Source organism: Alosa sapidissima, chromosome 24, assembly GCF_018492685.1.
Source record: "Alosa sapidissima isolate fAloSap1 chromosome 24, fAloSap1.pri, whole genome shotgun sequence".
Classification (NCBI taxonomy): Eukaryota; Metazoa; Chordata; class Actinopteri; order Clupeiformes; family Clupeidae; genus Alosa; species Alosa sapidissima.
This window is the reverse complement of record NC_055980.1, coordinates 4,193,270-4,215,112: the sequence shown is the minus strand read 5'-3', so window position 1 is coordinate 4,215,112 and position 21,843 is coordinate 4,193,270. Positions and strand designations below refer to the sequence as shown.

At 47.6% G+C, this 21,843-nt stretch overlaps 1 protein-coding gene across 1 annotated transcript; it reads right to left on the bottom strand.

The window, feature by feature from the left end:
• Positions 1-4,693: 4,693 nt before the first annotated feature.
• On the bottom strand, positions 4,694-21,800 carry LOC121700379 (rho GTPase-activating protein SYDE1). Its single transcript, XM_042083314.1, is given in 9 exon segments — positions 4,694-6,443; positions 7,169-7,457; positions 8,713-8,882; positions 9,480-9,606; positions 9,974-10,203; positions 10,806-10,864; positions 10,866-11,778; positions 13,592-14,446; positions 21,504-21,800. Coding segments are annotated over 9 exon segments (3,246 nt in total). The 5' UTR covers positions 21,589-21,800; the 3' UTR covers positions 4,694-5,925.
• Between the last annotated feature and the right edge of the window lie 43 nt (positions 21,801-21,843).

Here is a 21,843-nt window from a genome sequence, read left to right as displayed (position 1 = left end):
AGGAAGCAGAATTGCAATTCGACTTTTGCACAACCCTGACACACACACACACACACACACACTGTAGGTGCCTTCACTGACCTGAGAGTCATTTTCACAGTCTCGTTCTCTCCTGCTGTGATGTATATAGGTGAGAAAGCTCGAGGGGTTCCTATGGAAACGTTTCCCCTCTGAGTGAGCAGTCGAGTGAACATTCAATTCACTGCTATATGATTAAACTTGGACACGGACACACACACACACACACACACACACACACACACACACACACACACACAGGAAGAGAGAGAAAGCAGGAAAGAAAGATGATATGGTACCAAACATGCATTAGAGACAGGCTTATTTTAGACTTATTTTAGAATTTTTAAAGTTTGACAATATAAGCATATTTATTTATGAATTACAATAATTATACTTCATAATACTTAAATTTTATACCTCTTATCCAAGGTGACACTAGGTGGGTTTACAATGACACTTTCATTCCGATTAGAATGGAATAATAGCTCAATCGGAATAAAAAGGACACATTTAAACACCTTGATCGGAATAAAAATACTGATCCGATTAGAATTTTAATCAGAATGAAAGAGGTGGTGTATTTCCTTCTTATTCCAATTGAACAGCCATGTATACGGCCAATCGGATTACCCGCTGCAGCTTCTCAAGCAAAAGCAAAGCAGCGACGGCTATTCAGATCAAAGGTTCTAAAGCACCTGTAAGCACCTGATCGGAATAGAGCGTACCCCATGTAAACAGATGGCACGAAATGTTCAGTTGGAATAGTTTAATCGGAATGACAAAAAACTGTCCTTGTAAACCCAAATACTGAGTAAGGATTACAAATACAAACAGCATGAGTAGAAACAGACACCCTGTTGTCTATATGCTTTCCTTAAATAGAGTGTCTGATGTCATCACTTCCCAAGGTGACATGATAGTTTCATTTGAAGGTGTGTGTATGAGGATTACGCCAGGTGGACATGTGTCCTGTGACACAGCTGAGCCCCATGGAGAAGATGACCTCTGAGATGAAGGTTTTCCCCATAGGAGACCCTTCAGTGGACGCAGGTTCCACCATGGAGCTGTGCACCGCGAAGAGGACCCCCTGAGGGACACTCTGAGCCCAGGCCCGGGCTGGCCACCCCCCCTCCCCCTCCCTCTGTCCACCCACGAGGTCAGGTGAAAGCATCTGCAGACTCACTCATGACTCTCCGTCCCCCAGCAGCGCGGAGCCCAACACACCACAAGTCTTCTGCTGACAGAATTGGGACACGCAATGCATACCCCCACCCACCACCATCCCACCACATGCACACACACACACACACACACACACACACACACACTACATCAGCTGATGGTAATTAATCATAATTATGAAGACCTGACTTAGTAAATGAAGCGCTGGGGCCACCGAGCCCAAGAACTGCGTCAGAGTTTGCTTTCTTTAGCTGTGGCTTTTCACAAGGCGTGTGTGTGTGTCTGTGTGATGTGTGTGTGTACGTGTGTGTACGTGTGTGTGTCTGTGTGTGTGTGTACTGTATGTTTGTGTGTGCTTGTTTGTTTGTTTGTTGGTTTTTGTGTATATCCACAGATTTACTTAGCATCACTCAAGTCAGCAGATAGGTTGTACTCTGAAGTCTATACAATGCTCTGATGCTCTGGAGAATTCACTGGGTAAAACACAAAAATGTGATTTCTACAGAAGACAATGAAGAAATCAACAGTGTGTTCTGGGTACCATCTTTGGTCTGATATGATCAGGAGGATGTCTTTATTTACTTTATCACCTGATGTGCATTCTACTGGGACATGCACACTGTGTTGACATCCAAAGAGGATTCAGTCTCAGACGAGAAAACTAACGGATGAATAGATGTTAATTAATTAATTAGTATCAGGATGTGCCAAGGGGTCTGGGGTATGGAGGGTGTGGGTGTGTCTGTGTGTGGGTGAGGGTGAATGTCGGTTTGTATGACCTATCAGCACTGGTCACCATTTGTGGCTCCACAGAAAGATAATCTGAGTCTACAAGCTATTCATTATTTTAAAGATGCACGCACACACACACACACACACACACACACTGAGAAAGAGAAAGATAGACTGTAGACTGTAAGGCAATGTTTGGCCTCAATGAAACTCTTGTTCCATTCAAAGTATAATGCAACAGTTGTCATATATATTGTCATATATATTGTATCAGAGTGTTCACATACCTCACACAGTGCTGATACTAAACTCATTGACACATTGACTTTGCACAAACTGATGCACACACAATAAATGTAGTGTGTGTGTGTGTGTGTGTGTGTGTGTGTGTGTGTGTGTGTGTGTGTGTGTGTGTGTGTGTGTGTGTGTGTGTGAGCGTGTGTGTGTGAGTGTGTGTGTGTGTATGTGTGTGTGTGTGTGTGTGTGTGTGTGTAAAAGGGAAGGGAGTGACAGAAGAGTGAACTGCAGAGATGCTGCAGACAAAAGTGCAGGAAAGCAGAGGCGCGTGGTGACAGGAGCCATTAGAGAGACAGAGCCTGGGCCAGAGGAGACAGGAAGGGGATAGGGAGGGAGCCCACTCCTCGCTCGGCCTGTCCGTCCCAAAACAGAACCGACATTGTCGACGGCCGATCCTTTTGAAGAGTTATCCACTCAATGTTTCCCTCATCTACCACAACGCCTTTCCCCAGTTCTCTGCAATGCTTTGAAGTTCAGATTCAGGTTACAGTCATTATGTAATGCAATTAGCGACAACAGTGAAACTAAATGCGTGAGGCCATATCTGTGGAATGAAACTGGACAGATATTACATGACTTCCATCTCCAGCCGAGCTCAGCTGCAGTAGAATCAGCACTGCCATCTGCTGGGACTACACAGACCACAACCCAGGAATGACAGACTAGTCTGGAACAGTCAAGTGAGGCAACCTAACCCGCTCCAACACCACCATGTGAATACAAGAAAGAAATAACAATCAACAATAAATCGGCTGCAAAAATAAGATTTTACATTTTGGACCACAGTGATAAATCAGATCAGATCATATCACACACACACGGTCAGGACAGTCCATCTGTGCATCTTCTGGTCAGTATTGATCACTAACATCTTAGCGCAATGAAGTGTGTATGATAAAAGCTTTTCAAACAAAATGTCTGTTGGGAAATGTCTGTCGGTCACATACACTTCTGAATAATTTTCTCCACACCGGTTTAATCTCTTTCTGGTATTTTGCCAGAAATCAACACAATTCCACCCTTTCCCAGTCTCTACCAGAAGGCTACATAGACTTTACCGAAATCTCAAAACCCAAACTGGCTCCCAGAAGTGTGTCAAAAGATCTACTGTACTATGTCACCACGTTTATTTCATTGAGCGTAATCACCCTGGTTAATGGACTTCTAACTGCAGTTAAACAGGCTGAACTGAGAAGGAAAGAGAAGGAAATTGAGAAATCCTTTGCCAGATTAAGAATAGCCATGCCTTGCATTCGCTTATCAGTTTCAGCTTCCAAAAAAGCGCCCCCCTCACACACACTCCAGCCTAATATAACCTGGTCCATCACACCTTGCCTGTACCTGCTCTGATAGAGCCTGTTGGCTGGCCCTGTGTACTGAGCCTCCTCCTCCTCTTGGAGTCCCTCTAGTGTGATCCTGTTTCTCTTGATAAATATAGCGTTTCCATGGAAACGGCACTGATGGGAGAAGACAGGTGACATGGCAGTATGACAGCTCCATCATTGCACTGCATGTACTAGTCTCCAGCACCACAAGACTGCAGACTCACATCTCCCCACAGGGGATTTCATCTGAACACATCACTTCATGAAAATGGTGCAGATCTACAGCAATATACTGTATGATGCGGAGTACTAAGGCTGCACAATTCATAGTACTTTAATGGAAATCACAATTTTAACGAACGCAATTAGCTAATGGTTAATCTGGTCACATCTATGATTTTCATATTCATCATGTCAATCTCCTTGTGTGAAAGACAGTGCAGCTCACCTAACAGGAGTGCAGTGTTTCTCCTGCACCAGGCATGCCTACCAGAGATGGCCCGACTCAAAACTAAATTTGGAATATTGAACTGAAGCTTGACTTTGCTCCAAATCGTTCAGCCCATCTTATATGCTAGCATCTGATGTTCAGTATGTGTCATGGAAGATTTATATGAACTATGTCATGATCAATTTAACTCAATTAAGTACTCTATAAGAGCTACTGACTTAATTCATCTAATGAATAGCTACATTACACTCATCATATTAAGAAGTAAGTGAATCAGTAAAAGCTAAATTACACAGACATCTTTGTGTGAGATGACTCAATCTCACATGGGTGTATCATGCCACCTGCTGGTACTAGAACACATTGAGAATGAAAATAAATTGAAACATTTGTAGTACTTCATGTGTATATATAATCAGAATTCTAGCTCATAATGCAAATCTAGACTAGGGGTAAGGCTTGACACGGCATCCAAACTGCGGTTTCTGTTAGGGACAGTGCTATGTGTGGGATGACCCCCATGGTGGCATGGACATGGAGGAAGGTTATGGGAATGTATAGTTTACACACTTCCCAGACTCACCACATTCCACAGCATGGCCAGCAGAGGTCATCAGAGACCAAGTATATTTACGCTTCTTGCTCTACGAAAACAGCAGCAGTAAAAACATTAACAAACAATCGATTGGAAATATAATACTGTGCTTTATTGTCTTCTTCTTTTGGTTTATAACACTGAATGGTATGTTACAGTACAAATTCATAACAAGAATGGTGTACTTGAACACTTGGTTATATGGCATAAAATATAAGTGCTTGCTGTAAATGTGCAATACAAAATAATATTGTTTATATAACTAAACAAAATAGAATACAAACTGTCAAAAAATATGGTGTCATTATTGCATAAGGAGCAATGCTCTAAAATATGGCCTTGTCATTCCTTCTGTGGCTTCAATAAATCACAGTTAGCTGAGTATTGTACCGTGGGAAAAATATCAAAACAAATACTGCTGATGACAGCAAACATGACAACAGCAACACATGCTGCACTAATACTAAGTCTCTTCAACTACCAAACAGGAAGTGCAACACACAAGTCTTTGGTCAGTGAGGTCCATGTAAGAGCATTTTTCCTCAAAGTCAAAACCACCACGTGTTCAAAAGTATGTGAGAACTTGTGACTGTAGGCTTGGGATACTTGAGTACGTGTCCATTTTTCTAACTTGTGCTTTTTCATCGAAAGATCTTTGGATGAACATGGGAAATTGTGGTTACTGACATGCTTCTCTCATTGTGCAAAATTATGACGGTCATCAAAAAATCTGACCGACACTGTCAACACATTTTGGGCAATGTCATACTAAATCAGCCTGAACGCCATAATTTAATACAAATAATAAATAAGGAACTTTGGCACAAATATTGGGCAACATCATTAAACATTCATTTTCTTTTCCACTTAACGACACACCACACAGACACCACAATGACAGAATTAGATTATTCTAAAATATTAGAGTATAAATTCTCAAAAACACTGATTGTCAATAGCTTAGTTTAAGATTAGCAGTCTGTCAAGTGATATGTTGAACGTTTACAATAAATGAACACATGATTTTATTTTTTTTGTCTGGGTCTTGTCATCGCTCGCAGACGACGACCAGCTTTTGGCACACGGAGCTGCTACACAGCAGAGAGCCTCAACAGAGCTCCAGGAATTATTAAATACATGTCGTCATCATCTCTGAAGCAGCGGAGGCTGCTCGTCGTCATTCTTTGGTCATTTGTGTCTTCGTCCGAGAAGTGAGCGTCACCTTCCTCTGAACCTGACAGCTTTTTTCCACTCTCTTCACCTCTCCTCTCCTCCGCTCTTCTCTCTCTATCCCTCCATCCGGTCCCAGCTCAGCCTTGGTCCTAGAGACAGATGTTGATCTGTTTGGCCAGCTCTCTCTCTAGGTCTGAGATGAGCGTGTCAAAGTCCTTCAGGCTCAGCCTGCAGGTAAACGGCGCGTCAAAGTCCAGCGCAAAGTCGTCCACGTAGAGGCCGGCGGGTGACGGCTGCCAGCTCTCCTTCGTCGATGGCTGCTGCTGCTGCTGCTGCGTCTGTCCGAGGTCGTCGTCCTCCTCGTCCTCCTCGTCACTGTCGCTGCCCGCCACCTCGTCGTAGTCCGCTTCGCCGCCTGACAGGAAGTCCCGGCCACAGAGGCTCCAGTCGCCGGCGTACCGGTTGCAGGGCGGGCTCTCAAGGCGGCCACGCCCGCGGCGTGAGACCACCACCTCCTGGGGCATGTCCAGGCGCAGGGGCAGCCGCTGGCCTCGCCGCTGCAAGGCATTGTGGGATACGGTGTGGGGGGCAGGGGTGGGGGAGGGGGGCGGGGGCTCTGTGGTGACGGGAGTAGGAGAGGGGGATTCTGGGACTCTGCCTGTGGGAACTGGGGAGGAACAGACATGAAGAAAGTCTTTTAGACACTGAATCACACTTACATGTACACACACACACACACACACACACACACACACACACACACACACACACGCCTTGTGAAAAGCCACAGCTAAAGAAAGCAAACTCTGACTCTTGGGCTCGGTGGCCCCAGCGCTTCATTTACTAAGTCAGGTCTTCCTAATTATGATTAATTACCATCAGCTGATAGATGTGTGTGTGTGTGTGTGTGTGTGTGTGTGTGTGTGTGTGTGCACTCTTGATCTCTCAGATGAATGGACCTTCACTCACATATGCAGACATACACACAAATTATCATATTTGTCCTCCCTTGGCCACAATAATGACCAGAGGAAGTGAATGGCTGTATGTGTGTCTGCCAAAGTACACACACATTGTAGACGCATCAAAGAGCAGAGTGGAGATGTATAGTGTGTCCACAGTTGGCCAGAGCTACGTCCACCCCACCCCTTTAATTCACACACAGACCCTTCACACAGACAACACTAACTCACTGCTCTCCCACCCACACACACACACAAACACAGAACTGAAACAGCGACTTAACCCACACGCTGACCAATGACGTGGGTGAATGCACACACATACACAAGTATGCACCCCACCCGTCTAACACAAACACACCCACCCATAGCCACACATACGCCCCCACCCCACACACACACACACACCCACACACACACACACACTCACTGGGCCACAGCTGCAGCAGGTAATGCAGGACTTCGATATGACGCTTGAAGTCCACGGCACTGGCGATGTCCTCGCTGTGGGCGAAGCTTCGCCCCCCGCGGGCCGAGCTGTGCTGTGCGGGCGCGGCTGGCACGGCGAGTGCTCCCGGCACGCTGGGGATCCAGGACTCCTGCGTGGGCGTGAGGAGCACGGGGCCGAAGCACACGGCCAGGTTCTGGCACGTCATGCGGTTGCTGTCGCAGAAGGAGGCCACCAGGCTCAGGTGGTCCAGCAGCAGGGTTAGTGTGGCCTGCAGGGGAGAGCGGGCGGTCAGAGAGACGCACCAAACACAGGGAGAAAGAGGGCCTCTCAACACTCAGCAGTCGGGAATCAAACAGTTGGTGAGAAATGTCCTCTCAAACGTAAACACCACTGAGTGTCTCTTTTCCGCTATCCATGCTCGGAGAGGGATGGGGAAAATCCCTTGGCCAATGGAGGGAAAGAGAAATACAAAGAAAGAGAGAGAGAGAAAGAGAGAGAGAGAGAGAGAGAGAGAGAGAGAGAGAGAGAGAGAGAGAGAGAGAGAGAGAGAGAGAGAGAGAGAGAGAGAGAAAGGGGCTAGGAAGAGAGAGTCAGTGTTTCAACAAACTGCCCACACTTTTCTTTTTAAAGTTGGGGAATTGGGCCGGGGGGTTGATGTTGGCATTGAAAAAAAGGAACATTAAAAACACACGGCATTAAGAGGAGAGGTTCACATTATTAAAGTCTGTTTGTTTTGGAATAGGCCGGGAAACACAAGGCTAAGCCCTCTGGATTCAAAAAGGGGGGATAAACAAACATATGATTACCAAACGAGAGAGCGAACGATGGAGAGGAAAAGAGAGAAAGAAGAGTGAGAGAGAGAGAGAGAGAGAGAGAGAGAGAGAGAGAGAGAGAGAGAGAGGTCTGTAACATTCCGTTCCGTGGCTCAGTGCCAGTGAAAGGGAGAATGTTCTGGGCTTCGTTGCGGCTGGGCTCTGGACCCCCCTCCCCCACCTCCTCCTCCTCCTCCATCTCTCTGTCCGTCCGTCCGTCCACCACTCCTCCGGCCCCTTTCTCTCTCTTGCTCTCTCTCTCTCGCTCTCTCTCTCTGTCCCCCACTTTCTCAAGCATTCTTGCATAATGCTGTCAAAACACAATGAAACGCACTCGGCCTCACGTGTGTTGACACGATCCGTGTTTACGCACTCAGGCGAGCAGACAGCGGAGGCTCGTTTTTCTGTCATGCCTGTTGACTCAGGCAAAAGAGATGAGGAGAGAATGAACAGAGAGAGGGAGAGAGAGAGAGAGAGAGAGAGAGAGAGAGAGAGAGAGAGAGAGAGAGAGAGAGAGAGAGAGTGAGAGAGAGAGAGAGAGAGCTCCCAACCCAGGCTGCTCTGGAGCCGGTCCTGTTCCCTTTACCTCAGAGCAGTCAATGCCAGCACTGCCAGCCTACATCAACTATCGGCGAACGACAAGTACAAAGGATGGCAGTGGAAAACAAGAAGAAGAGAGGAAGAAGAGAAGAAAGGAGAGAGGAGAGGTACCTTCTCGGGCTCGGGGAGGCACTGGAGGAGGGACACGGTGCTCTGGCTGCGCTGGGTGTCCGCGTCGGTCCGGCAGGCTGGCCTCAAGGACATGGCCTCCAGAACCACCTCGTACAGGGTCCTCGTGATGAGCGGCGATGGCAGCTCCCGCAGGTAGTCCTTCAGGATGCCTGTGCCAAATCACACAGCAGAAGCGGCTAGGCTGATTGAGATGGACTGAGGCAGACTGACCTATTGAACATAGCGTGCATTCTCCACCAGAGCCCCTGACCAATCCAGCTAATCTTGTTTTCCTCCTCATTTTTCCCTAAATCACTTGGGCTGTGGTAAATGCTGTCACAAGCGTTCAATATAGCTGGTTGTCTTCGTCATCCTGCTTGGCAGCATTGCCTGGGGGTGGAAGGCTCCTCTATATGAGTCAGTTAGACCCTCACTGGCAAACCTCCACCATCAAAACCAGACTCAGCAGCTTCACTCTGTGGTACAATTTGGCATTGCTCTGGGCCTGACAGCAGTTAAACTCTGTGGTACTGATTTGGCATTGCTCTGGGCCTGACAGCAGTTAAACTCTGTGGTACTGATTTTGGCATTGACCAGGGCCAGGTTTGTTTAGGGCAAGGTCTGTTCTACAGGTCTAAGGTCAGATCCATAACAGACATAGCTGCCTATCTGGCAAGTTCACACGATGTGACTTCCTTTCGCAACAGTAAGATATACCACAGAAAGGGAGCTCTGGAAAGTGCTGCCAGGGGTATTGTGGTACGAACCGGTAATGACATTGATGTCTGGGTACAGGTCCTCGTTGAGGGTGACCGCTGTACTGTCCCTCTCAAACGCATCCCTCAGCTCCTTCTTCACTGCGGCCGAACCACAGAGTCGGTACAGGCCCACTACCTGCACACATGAACACACACACAGACAGGACACACACACACACACACACACAGACGCACACACAGATTTGCACTTGTTAATACACAGCAGACACCAAGAAAGAATTGTGTGATGTTGACAACTTCCAACCATAATAACAAATGCCTTCGGCTGAGAAGAATTTTGCCACCAGAACGCCAAACCCCCCTGATCCCTCAAGCTGTATTTTTCCACTGAAACTCGCCGGACTCCCTTCCATTGAGTTTTTTTCCACTCCATAAATAGTTCCACGTCGTGCCTGATCAAAAAACGTGCGCAGGCAGCTGTGCCGAGAGAGAGAGAGAGAGAGAAAGAGAGAGAGAGCGAAAGCGCCCTCCCTCCCTCTTACCTTCAGGCCGCGCTTCTCGATCTCTGCCACGCTCTTCTGGATGAGCAGGGGCACCTGGAGCGCCGAGCCCTCCTTGTCCACCAGGTGGCGCAGCTCCACGCCGAAGACGCTGGGAGGGGGCAGCTCACTGAGGCGCGGCGGCGGGGCCTCCCACTGCTCCAGCAGGGTCAGCTTCGCGTAGAGCAGCCCCCGCGGCTCCAGACGCACACATAGCTGCTGACTGCGCGAGCCTACGGCCGGAGAAAGAAGGGGTGAAGGGGGGGGGGGGGGGGTGGGGGGGGATGAAGTGGAGAGAGGGAGAAAAAAAGAAGAGTGTGTGAAATGTAAAGTAAAGGTAGAAAGATGGATGGGCAGGGATGACAGCAGCAAAGAGAGTTGGGGGAGACAGAGAGAGAGAGAGAGAGAGAGAGAGAGAGAGAGAGAGAGGAGAATTGAAAGAAAGGAGTACACAGAGGAAAGTGGGGAGACAGATTGAGGTTGAGATGTGGAGATAGAGAGACCAGAGGAAGCACAAACAGAGCAGATGATTCAGGAGGGAGAAGTGAGGAAGAGAGAACAGTAAATCCTCTCCAGAAGTGGCCCTTTGATCTCTTGAGTCGCAGACTTGCAGCACTTAATGTTTATTCCTGTAAACGCAGCAGACGTACTTTTGTTTTTCATCGACTCATTTGTGGGTGGCTTTGGGAAAAAAAAGCTTTGTTCTCTTTAAAGTAAATGATATCAATTAAAATATTATTTGGAAACAGATCTGATTTAAACCAGTGTATACCAGTGTAAACCACTGTAGACCAGTGTACGTGTGCTCTCCCTCATCCTCCCCATGTTGACTCACCTCTGAACAGTGGCGGGATGGCCACGGCCCCAAGGCAGCAGACGCGGTTACGCGTGGGGCGCCACCGAGCCGTTAGCGGGCTGTCCTGTGGTGGCCGTGACGGGTGTGAGGACCACCAGTTTGAGCAGGCGCGCCCGCTCCAGCTCCAGGTTGAAGGTGTGGTTGAGGGGCAGCGTGGCACCACGGCACGTGAGCAGTGAGGTGCGTGCGCGCGTCACACCGTCCACCTGGATGGCGCAGAACACCTCCTTGCCCGCGTCGGCCCGCGCCGGGGCCCGTGTCAGCTCCTCCACGCCCAGCAGGTGGACGGTGAGGAGGCCCGACATGCGCTGGCCACAGCGCGGCTGGTCCGCCAGGCTGTACATGCGGAAGGAGCCGGTGTCCGCCAAGGGCACCGCAGAGGCCGAGCCTGGGGCCTCCTGGCCGGTCTGGTGCAAAGGGGGAGGAGGGGCCACCGAGCCGGAGCCCTGAGACCCGGCGGTAGTGGACGAGGCGGCGCCGCCCTGCTTGGGCAGGAGCTCGGGGGAGTCCCCATCGCTGAGGTAGCCACCCTTGTCAGCGGAGCGCGCCCTCGAGGCCCGTCGGCGCGGTCGGGCCGGCGGGGCGCTGCTGTCCAGGTGGTAGCGGCTGATCACGTTGTTGGACGACTCCTTGCGGGCGTTGGGCGGCGAGGCGTCGTCGTTGGCGCCGCTGCCGCCCTGCCCGTTGGCATGGCGCTGAGAGCGCGAGGAGCGCAGGCTGAGCTTGCGGCGCAGCTCGGGCAGCTTGCGCATCTTCATGGACAGGCGCCGGACCGTGCCCGGGGACTTGATCCGCTCCATCATGCTGCTGCCCGTCCCGCCCGAGGCACTGGACTTCTTGGAGGCCGGAGCTGGATTGTCCGAGGAGGTCGCACCTCCACCAGCACTGCCGCTGCCTGAGGCTCCAGCCACGGCCTGGAAATCAGACTGCTGCACCCTCTGCTGCGACATATCTGGACACAGAGACAGAGAGTCAGCAAAGACAGGACACTTCCCGTGTTGTATTTTATTGGGTGGAAGAAAATTTAGTATCAAAATGCTTTATAGGTGTGTATTTTTGTAAATATTTTTTGGTAAAACCAATACTGATTACACCATGAAAGTGCAAAACAATAAATGTAGCCTCTGACTGGGGCTGACTAATGGGCCTCATTCACCAATATCTTCCTAAGAAAACTACGAAAAAAGCAGATTCACAAAGGTGTTCTTAAACCTCAGAATTTTTCGCAGTTTGGTTCTTATCATGATGAATACCATTTTCTGCTTAAGTTGACGGGGTGTGCCAATTGTTCTTAATTAGCATAGGTAAACGCCCTGTCAATCCCCATAAAAGGGCATGATACGGCAGGGCCGTGTGCACACAAATTGAGGCTGAGGCACCAGCTTTCATTTCTACCTTATATTATACACTACATGAGCAAGACAATTTGATTACCGTACATGACACAGGTTTTGAAGAGAAAGCACTGCTTTAGGAATTGAAAAGTAAATAGTCATTATATTTAGTAGATAGTATAAAAAGTGAAAAAGTGTTATTTGTTGTGTTTATTTATTTCAAAATACCTTAACGCTTTGTAAAATAGTGGAATTAATTTTATTAAAAGAATAATTATAATATTTTTATTCAAAAATATCATAAATGATAAAATATATAGTTGTAATTGTATTATATTTTGCACCTGCAGACATGATGAAAATGCAATAACCATTGATTTTGCACAAACAAGTCAGTTCTCAAATGTGTGTAAGAGTGCTCTTGAGTGTTCATAGATTCTGTTCTAACGTGAGAACAAGAAAACATTGCTGAATACCATAATCTTCGAAAAAACTGTGTAAGTGGGTTTTAAGAACAAATTTCTTCGTAAGAACGGTTGGTGAATGAGGCCCATTGAGATTTGTGAAGATGATCCAGTGTGAAGAGGAATAACGTGTACTGTAGGTTGCTTACACACACAATACACTCCCTCTCAAACCAACCCACTCATTCAACCACATGATTACATGCTCACCCACACTTTTTTCAGTATTGTTGTTCTGGCACATTCCCTTTGATATGAGCAACTTATTTTTCTGAAGAACTTTACTCATCAGTAAGAACCGGTTCTGTGGTTGCCTTGCAACATAAATTGCTCAAAAAGTTGCCCCATGTATCGCCTAAAGAAACACAGTGGCTCTCAATTGGTCCGGTGGATAGTTGTACCACTTGATAAGTTTGGTTGTAACTTTTTGAGTACATCTCTGATACAGTATTTAGGCTATGAGATGTAACAGACTGGACAGCATTGCTGATCTGTTGTCAGATTTATGGCATGTCTCGTGCACAGAGAAAAGCTGTTGCTCTCAAACATTGTCCACGTAATCAGAGCCAGTGTAATGATGAAGGAATAGATTAAATAGACATGGAATATGGAATATGGAAGGTTTGCAAAGTGATTTCATGCTTCCTTAAAGAGTATTTTTAGTAAAACAAAAATACAGTATTTTATTTTGATATATAGCATAGCTACTGTATTTTGTACATTATTTTGTACATGTATTTTGTGATCACCTGAGCAGTGCTCAAATATTAATATACTGCTAATGCTAGTGTTGCAGGAAAGAATTGGGACTGGGGCATGTGGGGTGGTGTGATTGCCTCAGGACTGGGGCATGTGGGGTGGTGTGATTGCCTCAGGGCTGGGGCATATGGGGTGGTGTGGGGTGACTGCCTCAGGACTGGGGCGTGTGGTGTGGTGGGGTGCCTGACTATACTATACTATACTATACCTGGACTGTCCTTTCTGCTGCTGCTGCTACTGCTGCTGCAGGCCACCTCAGCAGCCATGTCTCTGGGGTTTGTGCTGGACGCTGCCCCCTGGGCCCCTCTGCTGCTGCCAGCACTGTTCCCCGCGGCCCCTGGTTTGCTGTGGTCATCCACCCCCCTCTCCCCTCTCCTCCTCCAGGGGTCGCCGTACTCGCCACCGCTGTCCTCCACCCGCGCGTCCTCCTCCTCGGGGATGGGGTTGTACCAAATGTTGTGCTCCCCGTCAGCCGTCTGCTTCCTGTCCGTCAGGCCGCCGGAGAGCAGACGCGAGGCCTCCTCCGAAGCCTGGGTCTTTCCTGTGGACAGCACCCAGGCCCGGCTGCTCCTCTCCAGGTTCTGGAGGTAGGCCCCCTGGCCGGCCAGCCGAACTGTGCTGGAAGAAGAAGAGGAGGAGGAGGACGAGGCGCTGACCTCTGCGTATCCTGCTGCCGCAGGAGGGGGAGCCAGGTCAGGCAGAGCGGCGTCGATCGAGTCCCACAGGGGGCTTGAGGGCACGGCCTCCCACTCGAAGTCCAAACACCTGCCCTCAGCGCCATCTTCGCTCAAAGTCCTTTGGCTCCAGGCCGGCTTCGAAGCCTGGGTCTTTCCTGAGGAGCTCTCCCATTCCTGAGCTCTGTGCACCAGGGCTTGAGTGGCCTCCACTCGGGGCTGGTCCCTGGACGTGGACGCCTGCTTCGCCCAGTTCTGCTTCTTTGCCACAGTGATCTGAGTCCGTCTGGTAAAGTCTTCGGCGAGCGTGCTGTCTACTTCGGCACCGACAAAGGTCAGCACTGACGATGATGAAGAACTCTGGTCCAGATGAGTCTTCCCTTGGACATCTGAAATTGGAGGGGAGAAAGGGGACATCAATTACTGTCACCGCTAGGGCTGACTACAGCCCTTATTTGGTGTGAAAATATTTGGTTTAGGAAGGAATGAGCGCCATCCCGGACCTGACAGAATGTGCGGTTCAAGTCGGGGCAGAGAAATGAACTCAATCCATCACGCTGAATTTCTAATAAAAGAGCCATTAGTCTGATGATAAAGCCATGTGTTTCTGTTAAAGGCTGTCGCCCTCCACCGATCTGGAAACACAGACTTGTTCTCCAAACACAGCGTTCTAAAGCTAAACCCTCCACAAGAACATGTAAACAAACAAACAGAGGAAAAAAAGATGCAGGAGCACAGAAAGGAAGAGAGGGTGGGGGGCTAAACTATTTAGCCGTCTACTTTCAAAACGTCCTGCTCACCCCCTTCTCCTCTCTCTCTCTCGACATCCTGCACATCTGGTGGTCTCTCCCCCTCTCCCCTCTGTGAGTGACTCGTGACGCATAGAATGCATGAGGCTCTGTCCCGACCACCACAGTCATGAATAGGCCCTCTGTCTGTCCTGCTCTCAGTGTGCTTGAGTGCATCTGTCTGTTTCTGTCTGTCTGCCTGTCTGTCTGTCTGTCTGTCTGTCTCAGCGCTTGTGTATGTGCGTGCATTACGCACAAGCATTCCTGCATGTTTGTTGACCTCATGCGCATTTACAAGAGTAAGCACGAATATTCACTGTGAGGCGCATTCTTCTGCCAAATGAGATAGATGCGGTTGAGAGCATGAATATGTGAAACTGTTTATCGCACACACACAATCATGACACCATCTTGCGCTGCTAAATGATGAACCGCGACAACCCCAGTATGACAGCAGAAAGTGCCGAAGAGCTCATGCCGGAAGTTGTCGAGAGCAAAGGCGGGTTGGGGGTTGTTAGCGACCTGGAACAGAATAACCCAGAGCACACAAGGCCACACACACACACACACACACACACACACACACACACACACAGAGCCCCTGACTCCCGCCCACAAGGGCACACTGCCACAGCGGAAAGCAGAGCGTAACAGACTGTACAGGGGGACTGCGGATGACTTCCTGTACTTCCACCACAGCCAAGACAGGAGACGAGAGAGAGAGAGGGAGAGAGAGGAGGGGAGAGAGAGAGAGAGATAGAGAGAGGAGGGGGGAGAGAGAGAGAGAGAGAGAGAGAGAGAGAGAGACAGAGAGAGACAGAGAGGAGAGAGAGAGCAAGGCCAAGGGGGGCAGAGGAGAGAAAGAGAGAAGGAAGAACAGAAATGAAGGACAGTAGAAGACAGAAAAAGAGAGGGCAGAGAAAGACAGAGGAGGAGAGAGTAAAAACAGCACGGAATGGAGGACAGAAAAAGAAAAAGGTGGAAGACAAGACTGCTAGATGGGTATTGAAGGAAGAGAGATAATGAGCCATGGGTGGAGGAGACTAGAAAAGACACAGGAAAAGAGAGACAGGTATATTTATACGAACCAGGGGGAGGACTGTCCCTATATCCAGCCTATTCATACACAGCTCACAGCTTACATGTCTTGGCTCAGCTGGGAGGGATACCTAAATGTGAGCAGGAGGGGGAGAGGGGGATAGAGAGAGAAGGGAAAGAAAGAAGGGAAAAGAGAGAGAGAGAGAGAGAGAGAGAGAGAGAGAGAGAGAGAGGGAGAGAGAGAGAGAGAGAGAGAGAGAGAGAGAGAGGAGAGAACAACATCCAGCTGTCTGACACTTGTAGGGCTACTGTCAATAGCCAGTTTGTACTTTTAGCCTACTCACAGCTGGACACACACACAGACACACACACACACACAAACACACACACACACACACACACACAACTGTTTGCAAACCTGTCCACATCGTGGAACACACCACACACACACACACTTCAGCCCTTTCACCATTCATCACTGTGCCCAAAAATACACACACTTGAACACAAAGCTCGCTCTCATCTGCAGTGCCATGGCCTCACCCTCCACCTCTTAGACTCATTCACGTAGGCCACTCCATACACACACACACACACACACACGATTGTCTAGCCTGTCCACATCATGACTTGACGGCACTACTTCATAGCCCATGGTGTATGTAAGGACTGCTGTGTAATGCCCCCCTCGAAAGCTCTTATTCCAGACCTACATTAATGGTCAACAAAGACTAACAGATCACAAAAAAGAAAATAAAAAGACTAACTAGCAGTGAATGTACCGTACACAGACTGTGAAAACCAATGAAACGGTGACCACCACGCTGTTTATGTCTAAAACCCTTCTGTCTTTGATCTTCACATACAGCCAAGCAATGGGATTTGAAAAGGCTAAGAGTGAGTAATGCTGTGAGCAGATAGCGGATGAGTGCTGACAGATACGGCACTATGTCAGGGGAGAACACAAGAACTTCACAAACTGTTCACCAAAACAGCGATGAAGTAATCAGATACCGAGAGCGAACCCTTAGGAGCACGGAGGCACGTTTTACAGCATGCTCGCCTCTGTTTTTCTTTGAAGGGAAAGCAGCATGTTCCAGAAGCTGCTCACGCTGTGTGGCTCCTCGTCTCTCTTGGCTTGAGAGACAATGACACAATGTGTTCTGCTGCTGCATGGGACTGCCTGCCCCTGGACAAGATTTACAGCCATCCCTCCAGGGAGGCTAAACCACATCCTTCAGAATTTTTTTTTATCTTCACATAATATGATCTCTTCAATTATAGCCAACACATCACCCTCTTTTACACAGACAGAGCAATATGGGCTGTACATTGGAGCAGAGGGTTTACTATTTCTGAGTAGGCTCCAAAGAGATAACCTAATCCAAAACCAACACGACTGTGAGCTTATCTAATTGCTATAGAACACTAGTCTCCCTAAAGTTGCTGGGTCCTTCTTAATCTTAAAACATTCATCTTGACTTTACTCATTACATGAAAAGGTGTGTGTCTTTCAGGAAGAACTCCTTTTTCACACACACATGAAAGTGAATAATGATTTTGGGATCTGAAAGAGTTGGCTAGTGTGGCTTGAGTAAAATGCAAAGTTTAAATCAAAATTCTTTAGTTCCTTGACACTGTGGAGAATGGTCTCGTCATTTTCGGTTTCTTTTAAGGAGTAGGGTTGGTGTCACTGAAAATTTGCCTTTTCTAGAACCTCGACGTGGCTATATAAATGAATCCCGGCTATATAAATGAATCCCAGTTGCCTGGCATTAATAGAGAAAGAGAGGGGGAGAGAGTGTGTGCGTGTGTGAGAGAGAGTGAGCGAGTGAGAGAAAGAAACGAGTGGAAAAGTTCTCTCACAATGTATGCTGTGAGAAACCATTAGCTCTCTCCCCCAAAAACGTTCCCTCCTACCCCCACCTCCTTCATAATTTGGGACATCCTGCCAAAGCACATACCAACATCTTCAGTTGCACTCGCAGTTCACGCTGCCATCTACCCCAACTCTTTTCTGTGCTCAATAAGAAAATGATCACCACAACCGTTCCAGGAAACTCAACCGTTTTCCAAATTTAAGTAGCCCCCCCCCCCCCAACCCCCAACCCATCCCTCTCCCCCTGAAGGTTTTTTCCATTCCTGCCCCGAAAGAAAAATTGCTCTCAGATATCTAATGAAATGACAATAAAAGGAGAAAATAAATAAGCCTGCTTTAAGAGCTCGGGGCAGATTTGTGGTCCAAGTAAACTTTCTAAATGCCACTCTCTTGAGATACTTGGCTTTCCCAGAATGCACCATTCTGACCACAATGCGTGTCCTTGTGAATATATTCAAGTGGCGTTCTAAGTCATCTCTCAGGGCAGAGAGCTCTGCCTCCTGTTCCCATCCAGTCAGGCTACAAAATGGAGGCGCTGGGCTCTGGCAGTGGTATCTAAACACAAGAGAGGAGATGAACACACACAGGAAACGCAGCAGGGCCTGTCCTCAGGGGACCGAGCCATCTCTCTCCCTCTCTTTTTCTCTCTCCGTCTCCTTCTCTCTGTCTCTCTTCTCTTTCTTCCTCTTTCTTTCTTTTTCTCCCTCTCACTCTCTCATACACACACAAATACACAAGCCATTTCTTGGGATCCCCCCCCTCTCCTAAATTACAGGAACCCTCTTGCGTATGATCAGAGCGCCGATTGAGGAAAGCGGCCCTCGTTACTGTCAGTGTTGGAGAGGAAACTCCCCTCTAAACAACTCTTTCGCCCCTGTTCTCTTCCCCTTTGGCCTATTCTAGAATGCCAAGTCCTGGCTAATAAGCTCTTCAGTAACCGACATGATCACAACTGCTTTTTGCCACATTTTTAAACATTATATGATACCCTAACCACGTGCCATCATCTCAACATGCGCCCCCCCCAAAGATTCTGAGATCTGTCGGTTATATGTGTCATATGTTAGCCTTTACTTCAACTATGATGGACATTTTTACACTGCTGCTGTTATTTTCTTTTGTGTTGTCTTTTTAACGTCCTTGACTTCCTTGATTAAAAAAGCAAATGACATGCACTACGGAAGCAGCGGCACAAGGAAGCTGAGGAAGTGGAAGTTGTAAAAAAACACATATGGGATTCAAAACATATAAATAACCCAACAGAGATGCAACATGTTGTGTTGCACCATTACAGTTCCTACATTACATAAGCAACATAATGAAGTGACCGCACAGAGGCCAGACTGCACATATTTGCTGTATTTCACCTCTTCCAGTGCATTTGGACTTTGGAACGACATCCTCCATTTTTGGCAAGATTTTCTATGACAGATAAGAAATGGTAGTCAATAAAGAGAGGGAAAGGAGAGAGAGAGGGAAAGGAGAGAGAGAGAGAGAGAGAGAGATCTGTTTTCCGATCCTCATGTGGTCTGCAGATGGACAGAGAGCACAGATAAAGAACTCTTTTGACAGTCACTGGTGAGCAAAGGATCACACAAGGGCACACAGCCACACAAACACATGGGCTACAAAGCTAAGCAAACGTTACATCAAGCACTTAAAAAGACACACACACACACAGTAGAGAGAGGGAAATGAGAGAGAGAGAGAGAGAGAGAAAGAGAGAGAGAGAGAGAGAAAGAAAAAGAGAAAGAGAGAGAGAGAGAGACAGACAGACAGACAGAGAGCAAGAGAGAGAGAGAGAGAGAAAGAGAGAGAGAGAAAGAGAAAGAGAGAGACAGAGAGACAGACAGAGAGCGAGAGAGGAGAGAGAGAGAGAGAGAGAGAGAGGAGAGAGAGAGAGGAGAGGGAGAGAGAGAGAGAGAGAGAGAGAGGAGAGAGAGAGAGAGAGCTTCCTTAACAGCCATGACCTGCAGCTGGACTGTATTGCCACAGCTGTAGTCTCTTTCCCTCTCTCTCTATGCATTCCCATATTCTATAAGGGGCATCATGAACCCAACAGCCCAATAGACAAGAACACACACACACACACACACACACACACACACACAGTTCCAAGTCTAAGTGGCGCAAAGTGTGTATATAAGTTCCAACTACACTCCAAATGTCCACACAATCCAGTGTGTGTGCTGCTGCTTTCCCTATTTTAGACATAACAAGCAGTCAAGGAGGGGGCGGGAGAGTGAGAGAAGGGGTGAGAGAAACAGGGCGCAAGAGGAAAACGAGTGGAATGAGAGAGACCAGGCAAGAGTATGCTGAAGTCTATGGACAAGGCATGGTGAAAACATTAAGCAAGAAAGACTTGAGAAGGAGTGAGAGTCTACACTACAACTCATGTATTTACCATTCACTGACACTATGGTGTGAATGTGATGTGAAAAGTGGTGTTATTGAAATGACGAGGAGAAGCTTATGTTAGAGATCTGTTATTGGCATAGCAGTCACAAATCTGAAGATCTATTGTTTCCAACTCCCTCTGGAGGCATAGGTCACAAACCCCAGTTGAGGGCCTGAAAACTGAAAATTGAAACGGAGTTTCTGTTGTAGGATCTGTTTCTGTTGTAGGATCTGTATAGGTCTACATTGGAGAACTTGAGATTTATTGAGACATGGCATTTGTCATCTTCAAACTGCTGAATTATCCATTTGAGTACAAAAGTCAGCAGTAGGTCTACCCTGCAAACGTTTGTCATTGCCTCACTAACTCAACAAGCAATCCTTTCTCTGACAGTCTGTCCCAAACACAACCCACCCTCCTCTTGTGTAATCAAATCCAACAACTTATAAAGCCGTTATTCACTACACGTCCAAGACATGGCACATGGGTAGGGTACATGGCACACGGTCGCTTATTCATGAGGACTGACAGACAGGAATTTCACTAGGAAAAGACTGTTACACACACACACTTTACAGACAAGGCCACGGTGGCCTAATGTGGGAAGGAATGAGCGTGGACACAATTCCTCAATACGGATTCACTTTGTTATGGTGTTATCTGGCAAGCTCCGGAGGAACGTACCGGGGCCCGTGATATGGCTGCTGAATGGAATTATGTAACTCACAATTTTGCGAACGTGTTACTGAAGTGGTGGGCTATTGGCAATGGTCGTTCCACTGTTGAGTTTGTTCAGGTTTTTTTTTTCACACCGTCTTCTTTAGCTAAGTGTTATTGCCCACATTTCAATAACATTAACTTGTGTAGGAAGAATGTAAACAGCATGCCTTCTCGACCAAATGGAACAAAAGGAAATGTTTAAGCATCAGGGACTCTCCTACGAAATTGAGGGTCGCACGCACTGAGTTTACTCGATTATAAAATTCCAAATTACATCAATATTATGGCATGCCCCATGAGGGAATAGGCTAATCTACACAACATACCGACATGGCAAAGAGGTTAGGGTCACATGTAGGTTAACATAAATCAGCCAACACGACTATGATTAATTATCTATAGAATACCTATAGGCTAGTCTTCGCCTTAAAATACGATTCTTGCATTTCACGTAGACTACATGTTGCACTCATTGAAAACAAAAAAATGTCATTTGAAAAGTTTCTATTGCACTCACGAATAAACACAAGGATTACGCGCACATCTTTCCGCAAGGATCTCTACGGCAATCGCAAAATACTAAACCAACTACAAATTCTATAGAGGAGAAACGTAACACTTACCAGCGAGCTTTGGGTCTGTTTTCCGACGGAATTTCTCTTTGCCCCGCAACCTCGAGAAAGTCCGCTTTAGAAGGGGTTCAGCCATAACTGAATCCCCCCGAATATGTGTGTGTTTTCTCTGGGGAGTGGCAAAAAGAGATCCTTAGTTTACAACTTAGTTACCAACGTTCTCCTCAACGTTTTAATTCCACTGAACACTCCAAACTCCATCATAGCAGGACATTTCTAAACGCCTCCATCACAACACTACTGCTTGTGAGCTCTTTCGCTCTCGTTCGCTCGCTCTACGACTGTCTGGCCAAATTTCACAGGAAAGAAATTCCACAGATTCTTTCCCAAA